Below are 20,094 nucleotides of genomic sequence, written 5' to 3' on the forward strand. Positions count from 1 at the left end.
AACTGATACAATGTGATCCACAAAGCCTAAAATATTTACTGTCTGGCCTATTATAGAAAAAGTTTGCCAAACTGTTCTGTATCATTGGATATCATTTTAATTGTTTTAATTAATTAATTGTTTTAATTAATTAATTAATTAATATATTTAATTAATATAATAGTAGTTTAATATATTACTTTTTAAATATTTTATAGTATATGCTTCTATCCTAGCTAAATGTCATAGTGAATTCTAGGCCATTATACTGATAATCAGGAAAGCTAGGTTCTAGTCCAGGTCTGATTACCAACCAATTCTATAGCTTTAAGCAAATAACTTAGTCTTGGTGGTTGTCAGTTTCCTTAAGGGAATTAGTCTAGGTCAGTTTTTCTCAATCATTGGTGAGTGGATTTTTAAGGCATTTTTACAGCCTGTTCCCTCCTTTACTCATTCCTCTTCCTCTTCCTTTTTACCATTTCTTTTCTTGTTCACTTCTGAGGTCCCTGGTGTGGAATTTGATAGTTTACCAGACAGCATTATAACTTGGGCTGGGAACCACTGGAGACCTAAGATTCCTTTCAGAGTTAACATGTTGTGCTTGAAGATGGATTGCTTAGAATGCTTCCATTCTAAGATGGAAGTCCTGCTACTACTTGTTATGGGCTCTCAATTATGTATCCTATACAGTTATTTCAGTATTTCTAACAAAAATTGTTTTAATATAACAAATACTACATTAGGAACAGAAAGTTAACACTCATATCTTTGTATTTGTAGATGATCCATTATTATTGGAAGAGTCTACCCAGGCAGTAGGAGCAGAAAAAATTGTGATTTCCAGATCCACAAGCCCAACCTTCAACAAACAAACAAACAGAGTTAGCTGGTCTGGCAGTAATTTTCTGGAACAGTATCTTACTGGTAAAATTTTGACTGGAACACCTAAGTTTAGGTCATCAGAAGACTGTGCCTCTAATTCTTCCACTTTCAAAACAGAAAAGGGATGTGAAGCAGTTTTGCCACTCACTGATAAATATGAGTCCTCCTCTCTGACAGTAAACACATCACTTGGACCATGCCCTCAATCGGAAACCGTTGTTCCATCAATAAAGATTAATGCTACTCTCCTGAATCCAGAAGATCCAGACATTCTGTTATCTCTAGTAAGTGAAGAAGCTGAACTTTCTACTTCAAATACAGCTTTTGAAACAGAAGCAGAGGATGAATCTATCTATTTTACACCCGAACTTTATGATCCCATAGATACAAATGAAGAAAAGAATGAACTAGTTGGAACTGATAGAGACAACAGATTGGCTAATAATTCAAATTGCATTTTAGCTGAAGATCTTTTTGAAATTAAAACTATGAAAGGAATGGATTCAGTCAGAGAAATGAAAGCTGAGGATTGCACAGGCACAAAGTTGAATAGACTCACGCATATTAAAGAAAGTAAAGTTGATGACATTGGTAGTAATGTAAAAATGACTCATATAAATGAATTGGAACTGGGAAAAAACTCATGAAACGGATGTAAAGAACTTTAAACAGTCTCCTCCCAAAAATAAAGATGTGTTCCCTGGTGTTAGGTAATAATACTTAACTGTCAAGGTATAAAAGCATGTCGTCATGCTTATATTAAACTCTATTGTGAATGATAATTTGTACATTGGATAAGTGACATAGCTTTTTTTTTTAATTTGAGATATATAATTCACTTTAATCCAAAGTCTATATTATGTTCAGAAATATAAGTTTTACTATTCTCAAGTTTTGATAAATTGATTCATAAAAAATATTTTCCTCCAAGTCTTCCTTAGCTAAATGCAATATTAAATTAAACAATCTGGAAGATATGCAGTTTCCTAAGGCACTTTAAATTTTACATAAATATTTGTATTTTGTAGTCCTCTTCATCCATTTGTTTTCATACTGCTGTGTAAAAATTAATAGCAATCTAATCCAGTCACCCCTCAGTCATGTTTCACTGTAGATTTTACCTCAGATCAGTCTGAGGTTTTTTTTTTTAGAAATCAGTTTTCTTGAAAAGTATATTCCTGTATTAAACTGCCTACTTATAAGTAATTAAGAATTAAGGAAGAAAACTACATGTATTTTTAATTGAAATTGTTTTACATTTTTGTTTGTTAAATCAAAACCAAGCATGTTTTAAACAAATTTATGTAAAATTATAAAATGCCAAATGAAGAACTCCAAATTTTCAATTCTAATTATTTAGCTTCATCACCATTGCAGAAAAAAGTGACATGTTCTAGCATAAAGGCTTCAGTTATGCAACTAAGATAGAAGACTTCAAATATAAATTTAATAAGTAAAGCTAAACATGTAACTGTAGCTGAAAAATGTTCCCTTATAGCTGAGTAAGCTTTTCTGTAAATTTTGACTCTTTGTTTTTGTGAATGAAGCTACATTTCTGATCAAAAATGGTTATAAAAGGAGCTCTTCTCTGACATCATTCCAAAAATACATTCACCAATCTTTTCCAAGAAACATCTGTTACTCAATAGACATTTAGCCTTCTTGGAGTGATTTGAATTGAAATGTTATGAGCTGTTCAAGTTGTTGATGTGGTTTATTATTTTCAAGTCAAAATTCTCAGCAGTCAGGTATCTTTTATATTCATTTGGAACAATGATTTATTATATATGCATATGTTTACTTTCATTTTGATGACATTTATATTGAATACAGCTTAATTGTTTCTATAGCATTGGATGTTACAACTCTAAGCATAGTTCAAAGAAATTTAAATTGATAATTTACCAGTTAAAGAATTTATCTGCAGATTGGGATATATTCAGTCCCACCTAGTATTAGATCTTTTTCTTAGGTGATCAGTAAAAAGTTTCAAGCACTGGATTAATTTTTAAATTGTTTTGAAAGGGTGAAATCATTTGTCATCTTTGGAATAGTTCTTAATCCACACATCAAGGGTGGTGTGGTAGTAGAAAAAATACCAGGTGGAAGACAAGAGACTTGGGCTCTATTCTTGGCTCTGCCACTAATTTGCTAAGTCATGTTGGCAATCACCATGCCTTTTGGGGAATTAGTTTCATCTGTGAAATGTGTAGTTTAGTACTATAAAATCATGCAAATCCCTTTCAGCTTTAAAAATCCATAATTTAAAGGAATATATGTTGATATTTTATTCTGAATAAATTTTCATTTGCTTTGGTTGCAAAATGCTTAAAATAAAGCAAACCATTTGTATAAAAGGTAACATGAATAATTGTATGAATATGTATATAATAACTTGGGAAGCAAGTATTTATTTTACCAGTGCTGCAATTAAAATATTTTTGAATCCTTAAAATTGCCCTTAGAAGATTTGGTAAACTACCTGAGAAAAATCAAACACATTATTTTTTAGTCATATCTTAGTGTTATCATCCAGCTTGATCTCAAATACCATTCCTTTCCCTAGATATAATTTATTCTTTCCAAAATCTAATTCTCTCCAAGACTAAAAATTTCCACTACTGAGAATGTACATAGAGATGTGGCACAAGCTTTTAGTAATTCCAAGAGGTGCTTCAAAAATTTTGTACAATGGTATCATGGTTGAATCAGGTATATAGTCTCCTCAGATCACAGCCTTGACCAGGTTGGTATTGCAAGAAGTAAAGTCTAGCCTTTATAAAGAGTGTGAGGGAAAACATTTTCATTAGTGATAAAATACTTTTTAAAGAGATGTTTTAGAAAGTTTAAGTTAAAACATGTAAAAGCATTTAAAAGAGTATCTGGCACATGGCAAGCCCTCAATTATTACTTGGTAAATCAATCATGTATCTGGAGTACACTCTTGCTTTATACAAAGACTTCCCTAATGATGATAGATAGATAGACAGACAGATAGACAGATAGGAGATAAACTGACAATAAACAAGCATTGTATAGTAGGAAGGGTAAGTTACTTGTCTCGTTTATTTTTTAAGGCTGAGATATATAAGATAGAAATTGTTCATCAAGTAATTTGCCTTACCCGTTCCATGCATATGAAATAATCATCTAATACTGAATTTATTTAAGGGCTGAAAATACATAGAACATACAGGCCACGAATCAGGAAAACTACCAGCTGGAGAAGGGGCTTGGTTCATGGAAGAAAGGTACATTGTGAAGAGTAGATGCTTCATGACTTGACTTTTGAAGTTTACATGAATCATTTAAAACCTTTAATAATTGTGTTGGAAATTAATGACAACTCTTTGTGCTACTACTATGCATTTAATTATTAAGTGGTTTTTAATTTTGTATTGTTTCTAAGTTCACATGCTTTTCCATATTATTTTTCTGCAATATGACCTTCTCATGCTATGTTCCTGTAGTAAAACACATTCAAAATATTTAATTCTTTGAAATTGCTTATAAAACTCCATGAAGTCAAAACACCTATTGTAAAATCACTTGAAAGACTGGTTATTTAGTTATTTAATCTCTGATGGCATTATTTTGGTATTTGCTTACTACACAATTATTCTTGCTCATGATCTTTTTAGCCTCAGATTTATCAGTAAGCTGCACAAGATTTTACTTTAACTGTTACGAATTTGTGGTAGAGTCTTGTCTATTTTTATAGACAAATGCAGTCAATTTTTTGTAAATAAAAAGGCAGTATTAAAAGTGAACTTATTTTTTCTGAACTTTTTCATAATAAAAAATAAATGTAATACCACATCAAACAGTGAATGTCTAAGGAAGACAAAACTTTAATATAAAGTATCTGTGCAGCGATTAAACATAAAGACATCACTTCAGGCAATGGAAATTTAAATATATGACCTAGGCTTATGATTCTCTAGCCTGAAGCAATTTTCATGTCTACCAAAAAAAAAAGCATTTTGTTTCTTAAGGTTTCATTTGATAGACCATTAGCTGCCTGCCTTCCTGTACTCTACAATGGGGCCTTGTTGTAATATCCATGTGATCTGAGCCAGTGGATCACCTTATTGGTGAAACCATCTTATAATGAAGTGCTTTCAGTAACTGAACTCCTGGACAAGATCCAAAACAACCCATCTTATACCAAATTCTACTCTATAATAAATAAGTTTCAATGTATTACAAGGAAAACAAAAATTGTATTCCCAGAAATTAACCTTTGAAAATCTAATGGTAAATTCTGATTAAAAGGAATATTTGTTCACAAGGCACAGTGAGGTACATATTTTAGTATGCTTTATAGTTTGTGTTTTTTAATTTTGGTCTTTTGTGATTTTGATTCTCTTGTGCTTTTACCCAAAATTTCACCATTTCACATTATTTTACATCTGTATTTACAAAGCTTAATTTAAAAGGTTTCCTTTGTCTCCTTTCTGTTACAAAGTACTGATTGTACAGGTGGCATGTCATGTATGTAAACTAAGTTAGATGCCATCGTCTTTTATGTATGATTCATATATAGTGAAAAGATTTAGAGATATTAAATACTGGTTGTTGTTATTTTGGATCAAGAATTGTTTTGGTATATTTTCCCTTTTTTTCAAACTAGTGTTATGGTATTCCTATTTAAATGTTAACCATCCTTTCAAACATTGATCTCTTTTATTGTATCTGTTGTAAAAGGACCCAAGTAATCCACCTTGCCAGTCAGGGTTTTATTGCTTGTGGTTACCTAAAGCAGAAGGCAGTAGGAAATATAAAAAATTACTCTGTGCCATCCTTAGTATGGACCAACCTAAATTACAGTAAAGTAGATTGATGTATTAATATTTCCATATTTCAGTCTTTAAAGTTGATTGGCAATATACATGGGCTTTGTTACCATTAGACATGGAAACATGTTCTGATACCACCTGCTGACTTACTTTGGGCACGTTACTTATCTTCTCTGAACTTCTGTTTTTTCACCTTAAAATGTTAATAAATAATAATTTCATAAGAAATAAACATTATGAGTATCAGATGCAATAGAGTGCATAAAAGCTTTTTTTTTTTACATCAGACAAGGAGACAGATAACAGAATTGGGGGTCAAAAGTATGAGTTTGAGTTTTGGCCCTGCTATTTACTGAGTGGCCTTGGTCATATTAGTTTAACTCATTGAGCCTCAGCTTTATTTTCTGGGGGTGAAAAAAGTGAGCAGTATCTACCTAAGAAAAGTATTGTGATGATTAAATGAGATGATATGCAATATGTGAAAGTACTTTATAAATGTTGAACCACTGTCCAAATGGTAGTTGTTAGGAAACTGCAACAATAATCTAGTACAATTGTTTTCTCAGTATCCTGAAATTGCACCTTCAAAAGGACTAATAAACCTGTTAGAATTTGGTCCAAGCGCTGAAAGGCACTTGGAGCTTTATTAAAAATTCTGTGTAGTTAAATATTGTGAAAATGTATTTTCCATTTTTTACATTTCATTTTTATATCTTAAAATGTGTACACATTACAAACAAAAATGTCATCAGCAGAACACTGAAATCTGTAATTTGCACTGAGAACATTCTATGTACGATTCATAGGGCAGGGATTTTTGTTGGGGGTGGGGGCAGTCTCTGTTGTTTACTGCTGTACTCCCAACATTATATTTACTGACTAAATTAATTGATACATTCTATTAATAATGTATTTCTATCAGGACTTTATATATGGATACTTGGCTTTCATAAATGCCTATTTCATTTGACTAATTTCAAGACTAGTGACCCTTCTCTTTCCAAATTTGTTATTCTTACCCTAACAGCATTAAATCCCTTACATTTTCTCTAATCCTTCAGCTGTGGGCCAGAGATTGTCTTTTCTCTTTCTTTTTTTCCAAAGGGTGTGATTTTTACCAATTTTAACTTACAAAGAATGTTGGATTTTTGTACAGTCTCTTTGAGATGTTCATAAACAGTACTATTCTGACACATTGGATTCTAAAATAGGAATTGAATTTCATGTTAGCTAATTGATTAGCCAAAAATGACAGCTATTTTGTAAACCTTTTAAAGCCCATTATGACCCTGGGACAAAGTTAATTTTTCCTGCCTTTGTCCCAGTGTAGTATTTGTTGTTTGGTATTGCAATTAATTGTTGAGAAGTCTGTCTCTCTGGCCCACTGTGACCCCTAAGAATCCAGACACTTTTCATATTACCTGGCATTTAATCATTCATCTACTTTTTCATCTGCATATTTTGAGAGCCTACTTTGTATTAAGAGCAGTGCTATACTCTAGGGATACCAAAGATGAGTATGACGAGGATATATCTACTAGGAATTCACAGCCTAATTCACATATAAGTAAACATTTATAGTACAATGTGATAGGAGCTGTAATACAGGCAAGGCAGTGTTTGTTGAGTATATGCATACTGTTAAGCACAATTAAGATTATAGAGGATCTGTAAGTTAACAGCATAATCTGTTTAACAGGAAAATTCTTAACAGATTTTTTTTAATTTTAATGGAAAAATGCTCAATTTTAAAATATATTCTTGAGGAATTTCAGGATATGCTACGTTTCCTGAAGTGCCCATCTTCAGATCTCTAAACCTCTCTATTCTGGATTATTGAGTGTTAACTTACCCAAACAGAAGAAAACAAGAACATAACAAGTACATCTGTAGTGCCTTAGAGTATAGCATGTAGTATAGTGTATCATAGAGCTTTGACAACTGTTAGTTCATTTGGTTCTCAAAATAGCCTGCCAAAGTCAGCAACACAGGTGGTATTATCCTCATTCTTATAAATGAGGAAAATAAAACATTGTAATGAGACCACAATCAAGGTCTTGGTTGACATATTTTTGTGCTTTGTATTGATTTTATTAGTCCACTTTTGTTTTCCAGAATCTCTCTATGAAAGGTATAGTCTTGGAATTCTGAAAGCAAGCCTCACGATCCTACTTTTTATCCTAAGGGGCATTTTCCAGAATAATTTTACAACATTTTAATAATATTAAATGAAGGTACATTAACATCCATTAAGGAGTATTAGCTTTTTGAGGGTAGAAACCATCCTGGAGAATAGTATACTGCTTGACACGTAGTACGTGCTTAGTAAATATTTTTCGATGAAAAAAGGAATCTCCTTAAAACAACTCAAAAAGCTTAACATTACCTTGGGTAACATAGCTAACTAGTGACATTCGAGTCAGAACTAGTACCAAAGTGTCATAACTTTCAATTCCAGTTTCTTAACACCTTACCAGCATACCTAATACCAAAGCCTCAGTTTCTGACTTCAACTCCTATGATTTTACCTCCATTTCATCTACCCTTTTCCATTGAATACACCCTACTCCATTCCTCCTCCTTTACCTACTCCCTCAGTTTTCTCCCAGCTTATCAGCCTCCTTCCTTCAGTCTTTCTTCCTTACTTCCAGGTTTGGACTTCATAATCAGTCACTGGAACTATTCTCCCGCTGGTGTCCTGAACTCCTATCCACCTTTGTCATTCTATCCCAGTCCTGCAGAATCCCCAAACCTAGTTTAATATCAGTTTGTCTTTGCTGTTACTACACTGGAAAGTTGAGCACTGCTGAAGTTTATGTATAGTAGTGTGGATTGGTGCCACTACAGTAGATGGCTTCTAGTCTTGATTGGATTCTCAGCATTGCTTTTCAGCTCATGTATTTTCCCTGACTAGTTCCCCTCCCTTCCCTAACCCACCAGTAACTGGACTAAATTTACATGTTGCTTCTTTTCTCACCCCTGCTCCCTTCCCAGTTGATATGCTTCCTCTGGATAATCGTATCCTGTTTTGAACTACTTGCTAATGATTCCTGACCCATCATCCAGCTGACTGCTCAACATCCTGGATATCCCATAGCATCTCAAACTCAATTTGTATAAAACAATTCTTTTCTGAAACCTGCTCTTCCTGTTTCACTGGTGGCACCATCATCCATCTAGTTCTCTAAATATTAAATATCAGGTCATCCAAGTTTTTGAGTTGAGCAATATCGCTCAACTATCCCCTTCTTTCCATCTTCACAGTGACTGCATTAATTCAGACCTTCATAATCTCTTTTCTAGACTAGTATAATGGTTGTGTTTTTTTAAATATTTATTTATTTGACTGCACCGGGTCTTAGTTGCAGTACGTGGAATCTTCGTTGCCACGTGTGGGATCTTCAGTTGCGGCATGCTGGATCTTCACTTGCAGCATATGGGATCTTTTAGTTGCAACATGCGGGATCTAGTTCCCTGGCCAGGGATCGAACCCAGGCCTCCTGCATTGGGAGCATGGAGTCTTAACTGCTGGACCACCAGGGAAGTCCTAGACTAGTGTAATAGTTCTTTACTAGTCACTTTGCCACCAGTCCATCACCGAAAGTCCCCCTTCTACTTTGTTGCCATTTAACTAGTCTAAAGAACAAATCACTTCACTCACCTGTTTAAAATCTTTTTATATACAAGATCAAGTCAAAACTCTACATGAAAACATAACAGACTTTTTTTTCATTTTATTGAAGTATAGTTGATTTACAATGTCATGTTAGTTTCAGGTGTACAGCACATTCAGTTTAATATATATATATAACATATATATATATGTTCTTTTTCAGGTTCTTCTCCCTTATAGGTTATTACAAGATACTGAGTACAGTTCCCTGTACTATACAGTAGGTCCTTGTTGGTTATCTATTTTATATATAGTAGTGTGTATGTGTTAATCCCAGCCTCCTAATTTATCCCCCTGCCCTTTCCCCTTTGGTAACCATAAGTTTGTTTTCTAAGACATACCAGACTTTTGTGATCTGGTCTCTGCTAACGTCTCCAACCTCATCTCCTGGCACCCTGTGCTAACTTTATACTTAAGAATAGTTTTTAAAACAAACCATGCTGTTTCACATCCATTGCCTGTGCTAATGTTCTTCCATCTGTGCAGAGTTCCCTTCTCCTTTACCTGACAAACTCATACTCATCTTGAGAAGTTCAACTAAGGCATTAGTCCTCTGAAAACTTACCATGTCCTCCCAAATGCATTAAGTATACTTCATCTAACTTTCTTGCTCCCCCCTGCAGTGCACAACTTCAACATAGTATTTTCAACATTAAGTTGTTTATTTTTGCTTCTGTCTTTTGTACCAGACTTGTATGTTTGTACAAATTAAGACCTTGTTTGCTTTGGCACTCTTGCATCTGGTACATGCTTTAAAATAGTAAGTACCCAATTTATGGCACTGTTTAGTTCCACAAACTGAACTGAATCATGTTATCTTGAGACTGGCAACTTCTAGTTAAGTACTGCTTTTATTTGTTTACTATACTTTTATTACTGTTTTAATATTCTAGAGTAGGCCAGAACTTTAGAAGTCATCTACTTCCCTTATATTAAACATGAGGTAACTGAGGCCCAGAGTGCTTTAGTACCTAGACAAAGGTCATTGATAGCAACACGCCACACGGTTTTTAACATAGTTTAGTTCATATTAACTTAGCCTCTTTCTCAAGGCACTCTAAGAGAAAGGTACAATTTTAGACAACTAAGAATATAAAAATTAAGATACCAGTTATAAAGCCACTCAATCTCATTCTTTGGACTTCATCTAACTAAAGAGTTTTTTATGAGAAGCAGTACATATTGCTGATAATATATTTTAATGATAATATACTTGTTTTATTGTTACCGCTATGTGCAATAATTCTCCATTGAGTTGTCTTCTGATTGACATACATATACAAACACCTTAATAAATTACTTCATCCAGTAGTTTTTTGTTTGTTTGTTTGCTTTTAGGAAACTAATATCATTGTTAGTGTGCTATGCCTTTCCTAAATACTTTTCATCTTATTCTTTTCTTAGGAATTTTTTTGGAAAGCTTTTTCTAAGAATACCATGCTGATGAGACTCCAAAGAATCTTTCTGAATGTTAAATTGTACAAAATCCTTATGCCTTTGCTTAACTGAGTTGAGTACAGATCAGAAGAAAAAAATTTATGTCACCAATGACATTGCTGCCCTTAACCATTTAAAAGCCACATAAATGGTTTATCAGACTTCAGTGAATAATGAAGGTAAACTTAATGACTACATAGCTTCCTTGTTTTCTAAAGTCTTCAGGTGTAAATAAGGCACCTTTTTCATTTTCATGTGACTACTAAAATGAAAAGCAATTTTTAATTCGCTTTTTAAAATAAGTTCCACTGTCTCAAGAATTGCAAAGGAAGAAAAGATAAAACAGAATCTCAAACTCTGTTCAAAACAAAAATGTATAAATAAGAAATGTCACATTGGGACAGATGAGGCATTGATCTATCTGTGTCTGATAATGACTCCCAAAAAATATTCCCAAGGGCTACAAATCCAGATCTCATGCATGTGTTGACCGTCTTGACCTGGGTAAAGGATGGGCAGTAACTCATGGAAGCAACCTATAGGATAAAAGGTACTGGGTTCCACCAGCTCCTCCTAAAAAACAATGGGATGTATGCTTATTATATACAAACAAATGACCTATAAACCCAAGTCCTTTTTCTTTTGCATAAATAAGTCTCAGGTTGTCTACTGCCCTTTTACAATTTCTTGGCCACTTTCAAGCCTGTTCATCATGTTCATTTTTATTCTGCCAATACCTGTTTTTAATGTTGGGTAGAAGGGACTAGGCCACACATTATGATTTATCCCAGGCCCTGCACTCACTCAGAAATAATCCTAAACTCCACTCATTCCTAGAAGCAATATGGCCAGGTAGAAACATTACTTTTATTCCAAAGTCCTGTCTTCAGATAACCAAGCATCTATTATTTACCCATTTTCAACATCAGTGGATTCATCTAAACTTTCTTTTCTACCCATTTAAAAACTGAGAGTCATAAGTTCTGTGATAATATCCGTTCATTCAATACTTAAGCATAAAAAACACTTAAAACTATAACTTGGGATTTTCCCTGCTGCTACCCCCTCAAAGGTGGACCATTCATGACAAGTCTGAATGTTTACTTAGGTTACAAATGTCTGCAGAAACATGGTCAGATCATATGGTTCTAATAATGTCCCTTTAGTATTTTGCAGCTTTGACCAATTTCAATATTTTTTTCTGGAATTGGAAATTCTTTCTTGCGAGAATGTACTCATTTATCAAAAAATGAATATAAAAAAAAATGAATATGAGGTTGTTAAGAACTTTTGGGCTTAGTGTAATATGGAAGACTATAAGAAGTTTTTTTGAGAACTACAACTCTGCGTAGATTCATAGTCTTATCATTACACAAATCCTTCCCATTTCATCTGTATACCCTTAAGCTTGAAGTGAAAGGCTATGTTGTTAATTTTTTTTCCTAGCTACATCATGCAATGTCTCCTCATTCTCAGTTTCCACTACACTTTTTTCAGTGACTTCCAGACACAAATGCAATTCAGTCCCAAAAGAGATTGGGAGAGTGGAGTGTATAGGAGAGGTTCTGTCTTGATCTATTGTCTTCTCTCCGCCATAACTGAACACCTGTTGTATAGCACCATTAATTCCTACCAAAGATAGCGAATGCTCATTTAACCCCTGGAGCTCTCACTTCATAAAAACTTGGAGTTTTACTCACTTTATTAAAAAGTCAGTCCAACATAAAATATTGTCCTTGCATATTTGAGGTTTGTTTGGTGGATAGTTCAACTAAAGAATATGGAGAAACTTTTTGTCCTGAAAGCAGATGTATAATGGTGATACCTATTATTGTTATGAATGTACTGTAAAAGGAACAATGCTACTCCCACAGACATATTACAGTGTAGAAGCTTGAGCAAAATCACTTTGCTTTTTCTAATTGCTGAGGAACTATTTGCATTTAAAGTAATATTCTTTTAAAATAGTCTTCTCTTAGAATATGAATCTTCATGTATTTTCTATTATAGCTTCTATTACGGGAAAGATTGCATTCTCATATTTTTATGTGATAATCAAATTTCTGTTTTAAAACTAACTGGTGTTAAAATTTTTAGAGGTACCAGTTCACAATTAATGTAAACAGATTATTCTTATTGTACAATAGACTATAGACATTTGTTCATAGGTCTCTCAATTATACATGGTTTTATTTGAAAGCAAAGAATTACATTTTTCTCTTGAAAACAATTTTGATTCTTAGGAGGGCACTAAGCCGAAGGGATCGCGCATGAGTTTTGGATTTGGACATGTTAAATCCCAGCCTACTGTTTTCTAACTTTAACTTATACTCCCTGAAACCCAGTTTCTTTATCCATAAAATGAGGGCAATAATACTTACCTCAGAGTTGCTATGAGAGTAAAATTAAATAATGAATTTACACAATAGACATTAGCAAGTGTAAGCAATGACTCTTTTTGTAAACTTATTTTCTGTACTTGTCTATGTTAGACTAAAGATCATTAACGTTAAAATTTTCCCTTTTTTAAAAAAATACGTTAAACTAATGGTTTCAAAAACAGTCTTAACATGCGGTTCACTTTCTATTAGACTTTTATAAGTGAAATTGAGATGTTGAATCTGGTAGTTCAGGGTTTATGAAAGGCCTTTTTAAATTTTCTGTAGGCATGGAGACAGGTTTATCTTTAAATGCCATCTGGAATATGGAAGAATGTTCTTTAACCATCTACCTGCAGTGTAGAAATTGTATCAACCAGTCTCTATTCCTGTGTCCTTTAATTGGTGCTGAAATAAGTGACCCTAGAAACCTTGCTGAATCAAGGGTAAGTTTATATATTTTTGTCCTTGAAATTTAATATGGAGCTGCTTATGCATAACTATACTGCTATGCTGATGAAAAATATAATTAATAAGGCCCATTCTCTCTTTTAATTAAAAAATATATAAAGTATGTATACTATTAAAGATGAGCTATTCCTAGTATAGTACTTTAGTATCTGGCATTAAAGCAGAAGTATTAAAGGTAAAACTAAAAAGCCATTTAGTATGGCAGCATAGAAAAATGAGACACGTTGTGCTTCCATATTGCAGTGAAATTCTACTTTAAAAATTTGCGTTATTAAAGTAATTGTCTTATCTCTGTGTGTTTTTTAATCTGTTCATTTAAGCCTAATCAGGATGAAATATACATTGGAGACAAAGACATGAGCCAAAGATCAGCCTTGTAAGATAAGGATCGGATTTCCAATTCAAGGTACACTGGCAGCACACATCCTAAACCAAGCAGAGTCAAAGTTGTTATAGTAATGTAAGCAATTTGTTATAGACTTTACAGTTCCATCAGAGGATGGAAGTACTTTCACCAAATATGTTCTATGAATAAGACTAAGTATGTTCTTAAAGAACTATGAATAACATCACTTAAAAAAGTAAAATCCCAGGTAACCAAGTGTAGTACGATTTTTAAAAATATTTTCCTAGTGTAATATAGTGTGGCAGGTAAGAATGTGAACTCTGCAGTGAGTGAGACTGGTTGGATATCAAATTCTACTTCTGCCTCTTTATTGGCTCCATGACCTAGAGCCAGTTACTTAATTTCTCTGTGCTTTAGTTTATTTTTGTGCAAAACTGGGGAAATAATAATACCTAATCAATACGGTTCTTTTAAGGATTAAATGAGTTAATTCCTATAAACCACTTAGAATGGTGCCTGGAATGATGATGCAAGAGCTCATGCAACAATAATCATAATGATAATAATGGTACATTAGTATTGTTATTAATATTGCTTTAGAAGTCTTTAGTTATTAAAAAGAACAGGATCTTCCATTATCCCAGCATTAGCAAAATTAGAGGTTAGAACATTTACCATTTTAGTTTTTAAGTTGTCTGATGATAGCTAGGTATATGAACAATTTAAACTATAATGTTCCTGTTTTAGCATCATGAAATGGTATCATAGTCCCTTAGCAACAAGAAATGCTCTACTGCTGTGGATTTTATAAGGTGAGTTTCAATACAGATTCAGAGGAAATGCCATTTATAAGCATACAGTTAATTGAATGCTCACAGGAAGACCATAGTTAAGTACTATTCCTTGGTGGGCTGGTGAATTATGCCTTATAATTAATACTTCTCTGTGGGAAAAAAATAGAGCTAGTCTTTCTTCCAAGGAAGGTAAAATTGGCAGTATGGGGACATTGAAAAGTTCTGGCAGGGTTATATATTTTATTTCTTTTAATTTACTCTTCCTAACTGGAAATGGAATAAAGATTTTGTAACAAGGTTTTGTTCCATTGTCTTGCCTGATAAGAAATTTAGACAGGAGGGTAAGCATAACCTTATTTTGGTTGGGACCACTGGGGATTAGCTTTCAAATATGGCTTTCTCTTTTATAGTTATGCCTATATCATATCCATCCATATCACACACTTTATTAGTGAGTTAGGAAATTATATCATTTATCATATGTTAACCGAACATAACCATCACCTGTGTTGCTGAGACATAACTCACTTTTTATTCTCTTGTTTAATCTTACCTAATAGTAGCACAACAAAATTCAGATTTTTTTTGCTTGTTTTAATATAATGATTCTTTTTAAGCATTGAAGATATTTGGAGATCTAAAATCTGAAATGACTGTGTAAAGGTACTACATGCAAATGAAAGATTAGTTCTGCTGTTTCTGTCTTTACTGAGGGTGGTTTTTATAGCTATTGTTGGCATCTTATTGAGGAAAATGAGGTGTTCTCTAGAGATGTTAATATTTTTAACCTAGATGCATCATATGTACCTTAATAGCTTGTAGAAGATATATTTTTTTATATTTTTATTACCATGCAGGATAAACAAACTACATTTTCTCTGATTTACAATTCTTAACATCTCCCTTTTTCCTTTTATCTTTAAAACACCCACTGAATGATATTAGTTTTTAAACATTTTCTGTAAATCTGTTTTTTCTTATTGCCTTATTTCTCTCATTTATGCCTATTTATAACCCTCTCTATTTTTTTGCTCCTATTTATACTAAATTAGTACTTGAATACTAGTACTCTTTAAATGACTGCATCAATAAAAAAAATCACATTACACCATAACAATATCTTGTCTGTTTTAGGTGGTATAACACTCTTATGTCAATAGAAAAGGTAGTAGGAATGTTTTTGCAGTTCACATATATGGTTTGATTATAGACCTACATGTATATAGCTTGAAACCTTTATTTCACTGGACAGCATTAGAAAACCAAGAGTAATTCAGTGGTGAGTAAGAAAATCTGGAGGGAAAAAACTCCAAAATATTATAGCAAACACTTGCATCCTATTTGGCAACTATTAGAACATTGTGTCAATCGAAGGCATACAAATCCTCCTCAGTTAAGATAGCACTTCTTCCTAAGAACTAAGCATACCCTGGGATCACTGTATCACTGCCATGGCAATATCTCTAAAGCAGAATGAAGGATGAACCAAAAATCTCAAGTTGCATTCAAAGAGCAACAAGAGTAATGATCCGTAGGGAACTGGTAAAAACCTGCTTTCTTTCACATCTCCCAGTTTGGTTTGTATTAAGGAAAGAAAAAGTTAGTTCTAAATAAATGATTTTAAAAAGCTCTTTTTAATTCATCCTTTACTCATATTTCATTAAAGCTTCAGAAATTTTGGTGTTATCCTTAGAATTTGTCTTTGTAAACTTTTAGACTGTTTAGAAGATACCTTAATACACCTGAGAAACCATTCACACAGTCTTAGTAATCTTTAGTTAAATGATTAAGCAACTATATTATAATTGATCACTTAAATGTTTTAGTAATTATTTTAAATAATTGCCTGATTCAGTTTTTCTATTTTAATCTTAAGCTTGCATACTAGCTCCATAATTTCAAACTAATTATTTCAAATATTTCTTAATGAGTATATAAATAAATGTTTAAGAATGCAAGTCCTTCAGAAAGAGAAAAACAAATATCGTATATTAACGCATATGTGTGGAATCTAGAGAAATGGTACAGATGAACCTGTTTGCAAGGCAGAAATAGAGACACAGGTGTAGAGAACAAACGTATGGACATAAAGGGGGGAAAGAGAGGTTGGGGGGAGACGGTGGTGGTGATGGGATGAATTGGGAGATTAGGATTGACATATATACACTAATATCTATAAAATAGATAACTAATAAGAACCTGCTGTATATAAAGTAAATAAAATAAGGCGGACTCTCAACCACTGTGCCACCAGGGAAGCCCCTCTCTGAATGATCTTTAAGCAGTGATTTTCAAGTGGAGGGAAGAGTGTGAACATCTACTCCCAAGAATTTCTACATAATGAGAGCTACTACTGATGGAATTGTGTACATATGTAAATGACATAGAGGCTGAGAAGTTTGAGGATAAAAGCTTTAAATAGATACTGTGTTATAGGATGAGAAAAATAAATGTGAAGATGTCAGTTCTTTACAAATTAAGGTATAGGTTTAACTGATTCAAATATAATAACTAATGAAGGAATCTCACCTTTACAGATGTTAAAAACATACAACAAAGTTAAAAATAATTAAAACAATATAGGAGATCAACTTCTGGAATGGTGGAATGAGGATCTTGACAAACTCACTCTCCCACAAAAATAATGAAAATACCAGCAAAACAACTTACAGCTACTACAGAACTCTGGAAATGTAGCAAAGCCACAGAATGAACTGAAAAAAATCATCTATCCAAGAAAAATTACCTCAGTAAGAAAACAGTGTCAGTGACATTTTAACATGGGGCTATACCCATCCCCTGTCCTTCACAATAGTGCAGTAACCATGAAAAGCTCTCAGTTTTAGTCACTGGAGAGGACTGACCTCTCTAAACCTCAATTAAAAAGCAACATTACTCCTTAAAAAATTAAAAATTGGAATTACTATATGATATAGCACAACCTCTTCTGGATATATCCAACAGAATTGAAAGCAGAGTCTTGAAGAGATAGCTGTACATTCATTAATTTAATCATAGAAGCATTATTCACAACAGGCAAGAGGTGGTATAACATAAATGTCCATTGGCAGATGAATGGATAAAGCAAATGTGGTAGATTAATCCTTTGTCAGTTGCTTCATTTGCAAATATTTTCTCCCATTCTGAGGGTTAAAATATTTGCAAATGAAGCAACTGACAAAGGATTAATCTCCAAAATTTACAAGGAGCTCATGCAGCTCAATATCAAAAAACAAACAACCCAATCCAAAAATGGGCAGAAGACCTAAATAGACATTTCTCCAAAGAAATTATACAGATTGGCAACAAACACATGAAAGGATGCTCAACATCACTAATCATTAGAGAAATGCAAATCAAAACTACAGTGAGGTATCACCTCACAGGGGTCAGAATGGCCGTCATCAAAATATCTACAAACAATAAATGCTGGAGAGGGTGTGGAGAAAAGGGAACCCTCTTGCACTGTTGGTGAGAATGTAAATTGATACAGCCACTATGGAGAACAGTATGGAGGTTCCTTTAAAAACTAAAAAAAGAACTACCATATGACCCAGCAATCCCACTACTGGGCATATACCCTGAGAAAGCCATAATTCAAAAAGTCATGTACCACAGTGTTCATTGCAGCTCTGTTTACAATAGTCAGGACATGGAAGCAACCTAAGTGTCCATCAACAGATGGATAAAAAAGATGTGGCACATGTATACAATGGAATATTACTCAGCCATAAAAGGAAACGAAAATGAGTTATTTGTAGTGAGGTGGATGGACCTAGAGACTGTCATACAGAGTGAAGTAAGTCGGAAAGAGAAAAACAAATACTGTATGCTAATACATATATATGGAATCTAAAACAAACAAAAAAACGGTTCTGAAGAACCTAGGGCCAGGACAAGAATAAAGACGCAGATGTAGAGAATGTACTTGAGAACACAGGGAGGGGGAAGGGTAAACTGGGATGAAGTGAGAGAATGGCATGGACATGTATACACTACCAAATGTAAAACAGCTAGTGGGAAGCAGCTGCATAGCACAGGGAGATCAGCTCGGTGCTTTGTGACCACCTAGAGTGGTGGGATAGGGAGGATGGGAGGGAGATGCAAGAGGGAGGAGATATGGGGATATATGTATATGTATAGCTGATTCATTTTGTTATAAAGCAGAAACTAACACACCATTGTAAAGCAATTATACTCCAATAAAGATTTTTTTTTAAGTGGTATATATACACAATGGAATATTCAACCTTAAAGAGGAAAGAAACTGACATATTACCTTGAGATTATGCTAAGTGAAGCGAGCCAGTCACTAAAAGAAAAATGCCTTATGATTACACTTGATTACACTTAAACTCTTAGAAAATAGAAAGTAGAATGGTGGTTGCCAGTGGCTGAGGGAGGGGGAAAATGAAGAGTTGTTTAATGGGTATAGGGTTTCAGTTTTGCAAACTGAAAAGTTCCAAAGATGGGTTGCACAACAATGTGAATATATTTACCACTACTAAACTGTACATTTAAAAATAGTTAAGATGGTAAATTTTACGTTATTTGTATTTTACCACAATTAAAATAATCATTAAGAACCCCACAGCACAGTGAAGATTTTGTTTGAATTTCCGGATCCCTAGGAAATACGTATTCCCAGAGTGTTGTAGTTATTTGATTTAAATGAGTGAAAATTTTAAAAACACTGACAAATCCCTTCCTCTAGGACATTACTGAAAGAATAGCTACTTTCTAGCAACCTTAGAACTACCTAAGGCTTTGATTTCAGTTGGAGTAAAGAGTCTAGCCAGGAATTTAGCAGGAAATCCTGGAGAAGCAGAAAGCCATAGGGAACTTTGAAAACTTATGTTGTATTCCTGGGGATTTAAAAGGCTGCACACATGAACAAGTCTATGTGCTTGTTTATGAAAGACATGGGAAAGGAGAAAGCCTCAGTCAATCATCTCTAGGTGACTTTGAGGTCCTACACAAGAAGGAAGTGAAGGGTAGGTCTGTCTTATAAACTGCCTGAAGTTTGAAGTTATCCCTTCTTACACAGATTCCCTTGGCAAAGGGTGGAAAACATAAAAGTCAAGGTATTTTAGGAAATCTTTTGATTGGTTATTAACTGATGATTAAATTATAGTGACCTAGAAGTGACTACTAGGAACCCAGGCTTAAAAAAAAAAAGTTTAAGAACTTAAAAGGGTTGGGGGGGGAAGCTGGAGGAGAACTCAGTGGCAGGGAATACAGAACCTACACATTTAGACCACAAAAGTTACTAAACAAATCAACAACAACAACAAACCCTAGGGAGGAATGGACCAAATGCCAGAGTTGTTACTTA

At 33.7% G+C, this 20,094-nt stretch overlaps 1 protein-coding gene across 1 annotated transcript in view; it reads left to right on the top strand.

The window, feature by feature from the left end:
- Positions 1-6,563, top strand: part of BRIP1 (BRCA1 interacting DNA helicase 1) — a 191,075-nt gene extending 184,512 nt beyond the window's left edge. The window contains exon 20 of the mRNA XM_024757679.1: positions 760-6,563. Coding sequence (XP_024613447.1) covers positions 760-1,508 — 749 coding nt within the window. The 3' untranslated portion in view covers positions 1,509-6,563. The remainder of the gene's footprint in view (positions 1-759) is intronic.
- The last annotated feature ends 13,531 nt before the right edge of the window (positions 6,564-20,094 follow it).

This window comes from Neophocaena asiaeorientalis, unplaced genomic scaffold, assembly GCF_003031525.2.
Source record: "Neophocaena asiaeorientalis asiaeorientalis breed wild unplaced genomic scaffold, Neophocaena_asiaeorientalis_V1.1 scaffold327, whole genome shotgun sequence".
In the NCBI taxonomy this organism is placed as follows: domain Eukaryota; kingdom Metazoa; phylum Chordata; class Mammalia; order Artiodactyla; family Phocoenidae; genus Neophocaena; species Neophocaena asiaeorientalis.